This window comes from Orussus abietinus, unplaced genomic scaffold, assembly GCF_000612105.2.
Source record: "Orussus abietinus isolate OABI.00-Male unplaced genomic scaffold, Oabi_2.0 scaffold130, whole genome shotgun sequence".
Classification (NCBI taxonomy): domain Eukaryota; kingdom Metazoa; phylum Arthropoda; class Insecta; order Hymenoptera; family Orussidae; genus Orussus; species Orussus abietinus.
Window position 1 is genome coordinate 242801 of NW_019394315.1, and position 14027 is coordinate 256827.

At 47.4% G+C, this 14027-nt stretch overlaps 1 protein-coding gene across 4 annotated transcripts in view; it reads left to right on the forward strand.

Moving 5' to 3' along the window:
- The window catches only part of LOC105697843 (ETS-like protein pointed), an 86352-nt gene extending 73731 nt beyond the window's left edge, over positions 1-12621 (forward strand). For all 4 annotated transcript variants that reach the window (XM_012421543.2, XM_012421544.2, XM_012421545.2 and 1 more), the window contains 5 exons: positions 9744-9953; positions 10329-10679; positions 10996-11271; positions 11583-11880; positions 12033-12621. In XM_012421543.2, coding sequence (XP_012276966.1) covers positions 9744-9953; positions 10329-10679; positions 10996-11271; positions 11583-11880; positions 12033-12096 — 1199 coding nt within the window. In that variant the 3' untranslated portion in view covers positions 12097-12621. The remainder of the gene's footprint in view (positions 1-9743; positions 9954-10328; positions 10680-10995; positions 11272-11582; positions 11881-12032) is intronic.
- The last annotated feature ends 1406 nt before the right edge of the window (positions 12622-14027 follow it).

Here is a 14027-nt window from a genome sequence, read left to right on the forward strand (position 1 = left end):
CTCCCCTGGTTAGGCCGGAGGGCCGGGCCCGACTTCCGGTTGTAACGCGAGCCTGGCCCTCCTCTGTACCAGGGTACCAACACCGTGTCACCATCCCACCACCACCTTTTACCATCGTGGCATCAACGCTATATCGCCACCACACCACTACCTTACCATCGTGGAACCAACACCACCTCGGAGGCCACCAACACCCTATCGAAAACGCGTTAACGTGGGTCCAACACCTTTCCATGACCGTTCCTTGATTGTACTACCACCGGTGCCGTGTCACCACCACTTTGCCATGTATTACCACCACCGTTTCACCATGGGCCCAACCAGGCTTCGTGGACGGATGGCAACGAACACGTACAGGGTAGTACACGGACTGTGTCTACCGCTTGACGCGCCACGCCACGCCACGCCACGCCGTGCGTTCTCAATGAGTCGAGGCTTTGTAGTCTCTCCTACCCAGCCAGTACGGGCCATGAATGAAGGAAAGACTGAATACAACCTGCGCCAAACGGGACCCAGCCCCCGATGCACCCCTTGTCGACGCAAGCCCACATTTTTTATCCGTCCCCTGCGTCTCGCCGGATCCGCCCCGAAGGGCGACGTCGCGACTCCGACGATGGCGCTTTTGGATAAAAGGGGGTCGAAGACTCCGCTCGAAAGCCTCGACGAATTCTACCCTTGCCCCCTGGCACTCGTTTAAGAGTTTCTTTCCGCGGGAACTTCTAGAAACGTTTCCAACGAGCCCCGACTTTCCCGAATTCGCCCTCGGATGTCGGTCATAGACGAGTTTGTCCAATTATTTAGAAGAGGAAGTCTCACCAATGACGGAGAGTTTGTCGTCAAGGTTAAGTTCGATATTCGTTTTCTAGCAAGTCGTGCTAAAAACAATCCGATTTGATATCTTCCCCTGTAAAAGTCCGCGTAGACGACGGGGCGAAGGCTGTATAACAGGGTATAGGTATCTAGAATTCGGAACTTAGGACAATTCGACAATGCCCGCTGTCGGGAGGAGCAATCGCCCCCTCGCAGGAAGGCAGAAAGAAAGGAAGAAAGGGGCTCGCGGAGGGGCAGGTTCTTAAGTTCCGTGGAAGGAGGAGAGCGCGAATACGGGAGACGCCTTCCGTCTTCATTGTACTTCGCTGGTGTAAGTTCCATCCATTGCTATTGCCGGTACGGCCGCTTTGGGGCCGTACGAATGCGAGCTAAGGAGGCACGAGGCGAAGGGGGCACACGCTTCCGGTCCCCTCTGTATCACGTGCGAGCCACCGTACGGATCCCTCTGCCTCACCTCGACGCATCCGGTCTACACCCTCCGCCCCTTCCTCTGGTTCCCTTCCTCCGTGCCTCTCAAAAATAGGATAGGCCCATGACGACGCCGAGCCGAGCCGAGCGCGTGGGCGAGCTGCTGGCCAACGGCCGGGTTCGCCATCGACCACTCGCGTCTCCTGGGTTCCTTCGCTTTGGGCTCTATCTGGCCGATAATCTGCTCGGTGATAAGGCCGGGTCGGTCCGCGATGGGTCTCGATCCATGTGGTCAGCGGATGCGCCTCTTCTAGGCGGTCCTCTTCTCGAGCTCTCCGAAAGTCCCTGACGCGGTCGGGACGCTTTATCGGTTTCCCTCTGCCAACTTCACTCTTGACGTTAATAAACATTCTTAGGTCCCAACCCTCCGTCCTCGATATCGCTTGGACCTAAGAAATAACTTAGGTCCGGCTATCGTGTAAACGCGAGTTCATCCCCAACCGGTTCATTGCGTATACTTTCCTCCGATGCGATCGGGTACCGTTTAGATACTAAACGTAAATTAACGACAAGGAGGTCGCTGTCCAAATTTTCTGGACACGTGAGGCGGCTGTCCAGCATCTGTTCTTAAATATGAGGATCGAACTCCAAAGCGCGTCTAGGAAAACGACATTTTTTTCGGGATTTTTGGAGCGTCCTAGCAGGATCCAAGCTATCGCGAAGAGGGGGAGGAAGGGACTCGCGAAAGAAGCGCGAGGGCATTCCGGGGATCGCGTTTTACCTAATCCGACACATGTGCCGGCAGTCGGCAGTCGGTCCCGTCGGTGCGTCCGCGGCCCAGGCGATGGCAGCAGGTGGTTGAAGCTTTCAAGGGGCGTTCGCGTTCCCCTCCCTCTGTCCACCCTGTGCCCTTCCCCCGCCGCGCGAGCGCTCCTGTCCCCTCCACGTCGTCCTGGCGTCCACGACCACCACCACCACCACCACCACCACCACCACCACCATCGCCGCCGCCGCCGCCGCCGACGCCGCGACACCACCACAGGCCCCGGAGTAGCGGGTACAGTGCCGACACTGCTGCAACTCGATCCTGCGGCAGTCCGGCGTGCTCCGGCGAACGGAGGATACGGTGTGGTGTCGTCGTGCACGCACGCACAGCGCCCCGGTGGGGGTGGAAAAGGAAGAAGGGAAGCGGAGACCCGCCGAGCGGAAACGGCGTGAGCCTCGGTCGCAGTGACACGCGCGTCCACGTCAAGTTGAGTGCTCCCTCTCTCTCCCTCTCTCTCGCCTTCCTCGCGTCGTGGCGGGCGAGCACTCACGACCTGGAGTTTCGCGATCTGGAATCTCAAGATCTGGAGCCTCGCGATCTGGAATCTCGCGATCGAACCGCTGCCTCGAACCGGCCGATCGGGACGCGCGGTCTCGCGAGCCTGCCGCAGTTCCGGCGTTCCTCGGTCGGTTTCTCGCCACTTCCGTCCCTCTTCGGTTAAATGCGTTTCCGCGCCGCCGTTCCTGCGTCGGCCCTCGCTAGTTCGCCGCGCCGCAAGGACCGCTCGCGAGTCCAGCTCCGTCCAGGTCGAGACGTCGCGGGGACGTGAGGCCTCGACGCGTCGAATCGGCCCGAGAAGTGCACACTGGTGTATCGCACCTCCCTGTCGCGGTGGACGATCTCGTCGCCAATGCTCGCTTCGACATCCACGGGTCGGAGTGCGCCACCTAGAGACGTGGGAATCGCAGAAGTGCCGTCGTCGTCGTCGGTTCGGGGGTGCCGATGCGTCGTTGCGTCGCCTAGACGACGAGGCCGTTTCGCCGGGGCGACCCAACGGGAGGAAGTACCTTCCCACCTGTTGCATCGCGTCCAGAAACCCCGAGGGTTGCCCAACGGAGTCGCCCCGCGGTGACGATTCCCTCGGGACTTGCCTTTTGTCGAGAGGTCCGCTTAACGTCTGTCGAGCGATGGTCTCGGAGGCCTCCTAATGACTGGCCGGATTGTTTAGGCCACGACTGGGTCCGCCGGTCCGTTTGCGGAACGCTCACGTAAATTGGATCAGTTGCCGTTTGGAAAGTGTGCACGTACCTATGACGGTTCCCCTCGTCCTGCCGAAGAAGCGGCACCAGGAGTCCTAACGAATAAAGTTCCGCTCACAGCGGAGTCCTAACGATTACAGAGAACGGAGCTAATAAAAGCGGAAGAAGCCAAAGGTGCGAGCGGAAAAGTAAACTGTACATACTCTCCAGGAACAAGAATCTCCAAGATCTCATCAGGATATCCATGCGGTGCTATACCGCGTGCACCACGTCCGGGGACCATAGGTCCCATTGACTCGAGGACCGCTGAAGTGGGCTTCGACCATTGATATCTCCCAAGTATTTCGGGAACGCTTCCACTCGGTGAAGCTCGAAGTGTCCGAGTACCTCTAGCTGTAAAATGAAATTGAAACGAAAACTGAGTTTCTGTTTCTAACCTTCGTTTATAATCTACAAATCGAGAGCGAGCGCCCATCCTGACACCAGGACTCGCGATACTCGGTCTGCTCGTAAGATCCGCGAATCCTGGCCGAGAGCGCGCAGTTCTGTTTCCTGGGGTCGGAGGAATCGTCAGGGACCTTCCTCGGGTCGTCGGAAAAACGGTGACCCGGTCGGGAACTCGAAGGACGGCGTCACGGCGGGCGTCGTGAGCGCCGGGACGTCGGGGTCGCGGCCTCCTGGGCAGGCGCCGACCACCGCGGCGGTCCTCGGCACCTACGTGAGTGACACCGAATTGCTGTCGACCAACGCCAACCCACCCTCCTCGGAGATGGTTCTTCACATGCTGGACACCCTCGTGACAGCCCACGAGCCCTTCTACGCCGACTACCCGTCCTACCAAGAGGCCGAGCCTCTGTCGCACCCTCACCATCAGCAACCCCACGACGCCATATCCAGGAATACCATTATGCCGCCGGTGTCGCTAGACGCTACCACGCATACCCCAGGTATTTTGGCCAACACCTGTACGAGCCGTATTACCGGGTTCAAGAAATACGGAGGTTAATCGAAGCGACGATTTTCTCTTCTGAGAAAAAAAATCTGTTTTTTCACCAAACTTTGAACAGGGAATGGTCGTTTACCCTGGCGCGTTTATCTGGACCAGAAAGAACGTTTATTTTCACTGAAGATTTCAAGATATGAGAAAAGGGAGAGGCTCCTAAGTTCTAGTGGTATAGCCAGTTTGCTATTTATAAATGGCATTTAAGTATTAATTCTACTTTAATACATAAATGGACGTGTCTTGAAAAATTACGATGTGTTAAATGCAAAATTTTCAGTCAGCAAATGCACCCTCTGGTTCAGGTAGAAGGCGGAAAGTTTCGGAAAGTTCCCCTCGCTGACGTTCGACGATTGTGATAAACCAAGGCGAAAAGTTAATGCATACGCCAACTACATTGTACGTAAATGGACTTTGATCGTTTTCTTCGTAACTACCTGCTACGGGAAAGTCTATTTCGGCGGTATCGCGTTTATTCTACTTCCAGTTAGCGTTCAACGATACCTGGCAAATTCTGCTGATAATAATATTTGGTATTGTGCCCCCATAGCTACAAAAGCAACAATCGTTCCGCTGCAATTAACATTTCTTAGGAACTTATTTCGTAATTAGCACTGCGGGTATCTCCCCATGCTAATTATTGATTTATATTATCACACTACACCGTTCGCGATATCCGTAATCCCACCAGATAGATGTATCACCGTCCTGTTAGACTTGGTAGATATGTATGTTCATAAAGTAGACATTGCAATTGAAAACGTTGACGACGGCTCCGCCAAAATCGATAGGGTTTTATGTCAATCTGGAATTGTTATTTCAGTCGACTAACGGCTCCCGTACTTCGATACCTCTTCGAAATTGCGGTCCTTGTCGTATTAGCATGCACGCAAGAGTCTACGCGCGTGCGTCGCTGCGTGACTTGATCTCGAAGTAAGGACGCTTTGAAAGTTGTCTTCAAATGGTTCCCTTGTATCTCGAACCCCGGCCACGACTACTGTTACCCGAAAATACATTGTTGAGGTAACCCTTCCCCGTGAAAATGATGAGTTGCACTCGAGCCAGGTAGAAAGACCTGTAGATGGAAATAAATTACATTCGCGATCGAGTGTGGCATGAATAGTTGGCTTAGACGTGTGCAATGAAAAAAATTAAACAGCAAGGGATCGACTAAACGCTGCCAAGAGCCACTTAAATTGGTTTAATGGTCTTAAAAACGAACTCGTTTATAATTTTACGGTTTCCACTTATCCTTAAGCGTTTGAACACATGTCGCTCAAAAGTAGTGACGCGAGTTTTGTAAACCCATAACTTCGATGTAACCAAGATCAGAAGTTCTGTATACCTGTTTTGCTTTCGCATTTCAATAGATAAGCATTGTCTTCGAAGTAGTGTCCATAAATAATGTAGGAGGGCCATAACTGTCTCGTCGTGCCTGGCTTGAATTCCTCGGCTAGGTTCACCTGTATAAAGTGAAATGTTATAAAAATATTATTTGTAAGAGGAGTATTCGTTCCTTGTATATCATTAGATCGGTCGGAAAGTATCATCGGTACATACCAAGTTCATCTTCGTATTGAGAGTAACCACTCCCTAGTCAAAGTATATACTGCACGTGAGTCTAACAATTGTCTCTTAAATCAGATGAAAAATTAGTGCCCAACAATAGAAACACATACCAAAGCCCGAATACAACGACGAAAGGTACATAACCCTTTACACGCGCAGGGTTAATTAACGCATCCTTGAATCTCCGCTTTATACAGGTAATCACTGTATATCACGAAAATCCATACCGCGGTATGCAAACCTCGTTATACGAGTACCTGTATCTACAGTCCGTGTAACATTGCATGGCCAAGAGATGAACTTTTTGTGGAAACGAGTCGAAGGCTTCTCCGTTGACTGTCGGGTAAAAAATCTACCCGTTGATTGCTTATCGAGCGATAGGCAAATGGCCGATAATTATTCCTTTGGGCATAGACACGCGCACACGTATCCGCTGGTGTCAAGTCCGACTCCCGACCGGCCGAGCTGTTTTATTTGTCGTGCAATTATACGTGCCACTTCGTACTTATCATCTGCTCATACTAAGTTGAATCGCTCGTTCCGTGCCTGTATCGTTTCGTCGCGACTACTCACACGCATACAGTGTGGGAGAGTTCACGGGTCACCGTGCGCCCGACAAGGCGAAGCGTGATTTCGTTGCCATCGAGGACGACGCTTTTCGAGCTATACGACGTACAGGCACAATCGAGCGTGGCATTGTTTTACACCGTCCAAGTGCGCGCTTAATGCTAACCGATTCGATCCATTCGGTTACTTGGATGTAAATATTAAAATGCTCGTGACTAACTCTTCGAATTAGGATCCTACGACCTCCGGCCGTGCAGGACTCTAGATTTGGCGTTTATCCTATTCATACATCTCTCTTGCCTCCTATTATCATCGTCCAAGGATTCATTCGTTCGAACGGGACTTGCTCCTCACGGCACATTTTAAACAAATTTTCCATTACGATCCTTCCTAAAAAATACTGAACCTTACAGGACAAAGAGTTAAGGTGCAATTGCAGGGGGGCATAAGACACATTAGGGGAAGGTCATCCTATTATTCCCCGTTTATGTGTTTACCGTTATTTAACATTTGCAGTGCCCAGTATTGGACGTTATTACAAATGTGAAATAACAGAAAAATGGTACGATTTACGTGGATAATGCGTATTTGGCAACTTTTCGATACATGACGTTAGGCCTTTTTTTAGTATACTATAAGGATGGTCACTAACTCTTGTATCGGAATAATTCGTACGTCGCAAGGATAAGCGCATTCGCGCGGAATTGGATTTCGTGGTAAGGAAATAACGATGGCGAGCAAACGATCGGACTCGAGGAGAACCTCGAAGAGTACGTTCGAATTTTGATGAGAGCCGACGACGGGTCGCCTGGGTGGCAGCTGGGCCATGCCGAGGGAAAGACCAGGCGTTTCGTTTGGGTTGGCGCGTGCCCCGTAACTCTCGTTGCTCGTTCGCTTCGTTGGCCTCTCGCTAGCTGACTGACTCGCGAGCCGCTGCTCTTGCTAGCTCGCTGCCCGTCTTCGGCACCTGCTCTCCAGCTGATACGCGGCTGCTACTTTCCTCAAGCTGGCTATCTCCTTTCTGCCTTTCTCAGCAGTCCCAACGCTCGGTTCCTTCTTGGTGCCACCTCGACCCGCCATTTCTGTCCTGGAATCTTTTCGCCAAATTTTAATCGTTGCTAGTTCCCTTTCCTCTTTGTCCCTGGCTTTTCCTAGCCGATCGGACTTTCTTGCTCGGCATGTCGTTCGTACACGTTCCAAGAGTCCCCGGGTCAAGGGCTTCCTTCTTTATTTCACCTTACAGTCGAATCATTTAGGCTTCGCGCTAATGGCACCGCAATTAAGCCTTTAATCGATATTGACAAACCGGTTCAATCTCGAGCAAAATCGAGATTATATCTTCGGGTTGGCTGGAAAAAGACCAAGTGTACGTTATGAGGCAGATTCTTGGGAATTTTCATGTCCCACTTGGGGTAATCGTTATATGTTACGTATTTAATGGTCTAAAAAGGGATTAACGGCTCTCGTTACAGTCAAGAGGAAAGTCATTTTTAATTAATGTCGAAGGGTGAAGATGAAATTAAAACGAAGAACCTGGATGAAAGTGTACCACTTACCGTTGCATTTATCTTGATATTATTAAATTCAGGTTTTACAGTCCTCGATTTTTTAATGTAGCGATTTTACCCGCGCTGGGCAGCAAAAGTGGATTATTCGTCCTTTTCACACGTTTTGATACAAGTTATTGGGTAAATTACAGTGGAGACGTTAAATGGGGTGTGTGGGTATCATTAGTTGACCTCGAGTTATTATCGATAATCAAGGGGTTGCGCATTACCAACAAAATCTACATTTAGAAACTTTCGTGAGCACTGCTCATTGTAATTATGAAACTCGGTTACGTACTCCCCCTGTAACAACTGCTACATAATGCATTGAGGTTTTCTATAACGACGTGGAGAACCTGTAAAACAAATACAATTTGTATCGTTACATCGTGATAAGCACGAGTCGTTGCTAGTAGAAGAAGTTGGCTAAAAATCGGTGCAGTCCATATTCTATTAATACAGACGGTGAATTATTCTCTTTGGAATGAAGTTTTGGCGCTCATTAAATGTTGACCAATTACTCTCTGAGAAACGAATACGAACTTTGTCCCGAGTATAAGGATTGAAAGAAAGGGCAGCAGCAAAGCTTGTCGGCCAAAATGTGAAAAAGAAATCGTCTTTGAATACGTTTTAAACGTGTACGCAATGTACGTATACGGTTTGAAAATTAGTATAAAAGCTAAATTCTGCATATGGCTTGAGAAGAGTAAGTTCGCACAGGCCGTAGCAGGGATTTCTCGTGTACGAAGCCGTCGAATATAGGCGGAGTCCAGCCGAGCCAATCGTCGATACGCGCCGCCCACGTTTCACCCGTTCCTCCCATTCCTCCCGTGGCTCTAGTTCCTCTCGTTCCTCTCTCTTGTCTCTCTCTTCGACCTCTGTCGTCGTCGGGTTAGTTCGCGTACCTTGCCTCGTGTATATACCCATGGTCCCCTCGCCCGTCTCTCGGCGGCCCTCCTCGACTTTGCGAGTTTCTTCCATGTCATTTCTTTCGCGTGTTTAACACAACGGAGCAATTCTATTTCTCATTTAATGGCTGCTTACGATCTCGTACATTAGGCGAATCTGCGTTGACACTGCGTACATTGATAAAAAATTTCACAGCCGAGAGCCCCGTGATATCGTCTCTGAAAATCGTACATTATGAAATTGACACGGGTGTCGTGCTAGAAACGATGAACTAATCATTTGTTACAAACAATGAAACCGTGACGATAGCTCCGAGAATACTGGCTCGCGTGTTGAGAGACATCGTCGGGGGTGTTACTTTTGGGTTGTTTAAATGAAATTTTTTATTTCTTCGTTAGATGCTTCTAAAGATAGGCCTGACTTTACCGTACTATCGTCTGCACGGTTTCGTCCTCTCATTGCAGATTTTCTTCTCCTGCATCTTGGAGCAATCTGAGACATCCTTTAAATAGACAAACTTATATTATTTATGAGAGTATATACGTAATCTTTCTCTCCCGATACTTATGTCCCTCTCGTTTCCAGTCGTTTGGCGTCCGTCGACTTTAGCTTTGTGGACATTCTATTACGCATTATGCTTTATTTTTACGCTCTTGAATCCTTTCACTATTCAACATTCGGACACAAATCGTACGCAGCAGATTTCTAGCGGTAATTGACGTTTTATAAAAGGGTTACGATGAAAATAGTCTCACCGTTGCGAGTTGCTAAGCGCACTTACAAGAGTTGAAAAAGAAAAAGTCATCAAACGTCTTCAGGTTAAGATATTTTTTATATGCGTTATTAACTACTTGACAATTAAACGAAGATTACTTTTGTCTGTACAGGGGGTTACAGCCATCTACGAAGTCCTGTTTGCCAGGACGAAAGCCAGAGGGATGAAACCTCTCCTCCACCTCACAATCATAGTACTCAACCTCCTAATTCTCATTCTACCACGGCAAGCAGCAATAACAATAACAACAACAATAACAACAACAACAACGCCAATAGTGCTTACATTCACTTACGGAATTTAAACCAATTGAAGACAGAAAGTGAGTATCCGAAGTCACATCCCCCCAGCTTCGCGTTGTTTTGACGCAAATCCTCTGTACATTGCAAAATGTGTGAAACGTCCACTTTCGGTTTTTTCGTTATCGATCAAAAGTAAATCAAGTTTTTTAATGATCAAAACTCTTATACCTTGGCAGTACGTGGAGGAGGAAAATTAATAGTTTCATTTTAATGCGTCCTTCCTTAATGAATGATCGTTTGATAACGAGAGTCATTTACCGGTAAAACGTGCAGCAGGTTCCCAATCGAGTGCGTGACGTTGGCGGGACCCCGAAAAGTGGACCAAGATTTCACACGCCTGTTCGCAAATTAGGTACTTAGCAAGGTATTAACATAGTCCCCCGAACTGGTTTCAGCAAATTACACCAATCATCATATAACGGAGCACTTGCAAGGTGGAGGTGGCGGTCTCGGTAGTGGCGGCGGTGGCGGCGGCGGAGGTGGCGGTGGTGGCAGCGGCGGCGGAGACATCGGGGGCACCGGGCCCAACGAAACCGATCTTCGGGTCAGCACCGCCGCGACGGAAAGTTACATGACACCGGCACATTACTCCGGATACGACGAGGCATCCGAATATCACAACTTGCCACAAGACCATCAGACGCCGCATCCCTATAATTTAGACAGCTCGCCTGAGTTCTACGGCGCCAGTGGTATTCATCTCGAGCCAAAATACCAACCCCCACCGTTCAAGAACTACCCTCGAGGTACGATCATGGTTGTTCTCTGTGTTGGCACGATTCGTGCGTTTCGTTAAAGAAAAAAAAAACTTATGCCTCGTCTCGATACATCTATTCGTAACATACAATTTCCCTCAAATTTACAGTGTCCTGTTGGGTCGAGGCGTAAGTTCTGGCATTTTTTTTCGTTGAAATCGTTAAGAAGGATCATATCAACCTAAATAGAAATTCTTTACGCTTGTCTGCGCCGAAAGTCTGAAGCCTCGCTCTTACTTTGCAAGATGTAGGATGTGTGGTTTGCACTTTGGTACGATTCATGATGAGACTCTTTTGATGTCGATAGGTCGCTATCATGAGGGATACAGCGAGGGTGGTTACGGCCAGTATGATGCAACGTCGTTTCAAACAGTCCCCGGAAGTGGAAGCGGGACTGGCGGTGGCGGAGTTGGAAGCGACCAGTGGGGTGTGGGACCACTCGGTGAACATCTTTCGCACCACCCTGCCTTCCTCGCGGGACTTGGACCCCGGGATTCGTCCAACCCCCATCATCCATCGTCCATTGGAAATAATACCGATCAGAAGCCACTGCTGCAGAGTGCCATGCTAGCCGGTTACACGGGTGAGCTAAAACATGTTTCGTTTGCGATCTATGCCGTATTAAAAATGGAGCACCTCGCTCTCATAAAAATAGTAATCTTTGTGAATTTGACGATTAACAGTTATACGTATCTTTGATAATAATTAATTCTTTTGTTTACGTTTTCGAAATGGCTTTGTGTGTTGGGTTTAACAACTATGTGAGCGTTATTATGCCGCTGTCATTGTTTCATTCGTTTTATTTCCATTGCTGGTGTAACCATTCCTTTTATATGAACTATTCCGATGTGCTAACGTGATGGATGACTTCTTTATACGTAAACGTTTTTCTAGGAGGTGGTCCCTGTTTCACTGGTTCGGGGCCGATTCAATTGTGGCAATTCTTGCTTGAGCTTTTAACGGACAAATCCTGCCAAGGCTTCATCTCGTGGACCGGTGATGGTTGGGAATTCAAGTTAACCGATCCTGACGAAGTAGCTCGTCGCTGGGGCATTCGTAAGAATAAGCCAAAAATGAACTACGAGAAGCTTAGTCGTGGTTTGCGTTATTACTACGACAAGAATATCATCCACAAAACCGCCGGAAAACGATACGTTTATCGTTTCGTGTGCGACTTGCATAGTCTCTTAGGGTAGGTGTCAAAAGTATTAAGATAGCGTATTAAAAGATTCAAAGTAATAATCTACTTGTTGCAATTAAACGAATTAAACACAAAATATGTAAAACGGTAACTTATAAGAATACATTTTTAGGATTTATCACCTAACTATTGCAATGTTACAGACTCAGTCCAGAAGAGGTACACAGAATGGTCGAGTTGAAACCCGAGAAGAAAGAAGAAGACTGAGCTTTCGTTAAGAGACGTGCATAAGGACTACGTCACTGAGAAAAAGCGACTACCAACTATCCATTTTTTGACAATCAATAAGAACAAAAACATTGAATAAGTGAAGTTGCGAAATGAGTACGGATGAGACGCCGTTCAGATGTAAAAGACTTTCTCTATGTCTCGTTTGTCCAGACATACTGAAGTCGAATCGGTCGTACGTACCAAAGACAGGGTCCGCATACCATTGGTGCCTAAAGTAATAACTAAATTGTGAATTGTTTTTAAGTGATTAATTTGCCACGCAAGATTTTAGAAGATATTTATAGCGATAATTTGACAATTTATACATATTATATATATATTATACATATATATTTTTAATGTTACTGATTTCTAAACACTGTGGCATCGATCCCTTCAACGATGTATCTAAATTATTTATGTCCCATCATTTTAACATGTGTGTTATATCTCGTTGATAGATGACACGATGTGATTGTTATTACTCTAATTCTACTACAATAAATCATTACGCCTACATGACACTTTCTGCCAATTTATCGTAGTGAGTTTGAAATTCGAGCCAGAAGGTCCATGTTCATGTTTCTAAAATTAGGTTAGTTAGCTCACTAAAATCTTTGTAAAAATGAACATATATTGAGTATATATTCAAATTTAAGCATTTTTTAGTTAAAAATAAAATGCCTATGATAATGAATCGCGCGATGGCAAAACGTGATTGATTGTTTCAAATTCGTCCTACACACTTTCCGAGATCGAATGTATCGATACATACAGTTACATATTTTTCTTCCGCCTGTTTCAATATAATTTGCAACGGAAACTAAGTGGTCGACGATATGTTCAAGGTTTCTTAAACTTGAATCACATAACTGGTCGACTCACTTACAGGCATCAGTCGTATCCAAAATATTGTTAAAAAAGACAAATATCTTTGCAGTTAAACGTAATCTTTTTTCATTTTTGCATTTCAAAAGTAATTGTGTTCTAGTCGATACTCAGAGATGGCGCAACGATGTTGCGGCCCGAGTCCTAGTGAGTGCAAGTGTCGTCAGGAATGAGTTGAAAGTAGTGTTTTTAAATTCTCGAGAATTTAAGTCGACTAATATAACCAAAAATATTATTAAATATTAATTATCTAGAGAGATGAGTTGGGAGATTGCTCACGGACAAAATCGCGCGATCGCGTTCTGTGTTGCCCTCGGTGGTGAATGTGGGCGGCTCGCGTACTTGCCCCCCAATAAAGATCCAACTCATTTTTGTCCAACTTATCATATGTACACATATACGAACAATGGTAAGATAGTGTAGAGTGGTTCTGAAATCTTAGCTTCCTGATTGGCTGAGATTTGGTTGCACACATAAATGTCATTCAATGTTTTATTTCATTAACTCATCTTGATATTTTATATTACATTCACCTAGAAAGAAAAATGTTGATCAAGGAACATCTGTTTCACCGGACAGAATATTTCAACTTACACTCGTGTTATCAAGAATAATCGAAATTGCTTTCAAAATTACGCGCCGCTTTCTGGAGCCAATCCATGGACGTAAGATATTCTTACGAATCAATCAGCCAGGTGAGCTAATTAGGAGGCTGAAAAATCAGAAGCAGTATACCCCTCCCTTTCCTACGCGTAGGCTTATCCCCCCCTCGTCCAAGATGGGACTTTGAGCTCCGTCGATATATTCTTACGTTTATGGTAGTGCTAATGATATATCGATCGTTTAGTACCATCTATCGCTTCATCTTTCTCGGACAAACGCTTACCGAACTTTATGCGACAAGGATACAAGGCATCCAAATCTATCTTTCTCTGGAATAAGCTCGCCGTGTATTCTTAAGCGCGGCAAGCGTCCAGTTTACTATGACTACGTCTCTATCGTACTCGAAATCCGAAATTTATTATGTCCAAACCCAGTAA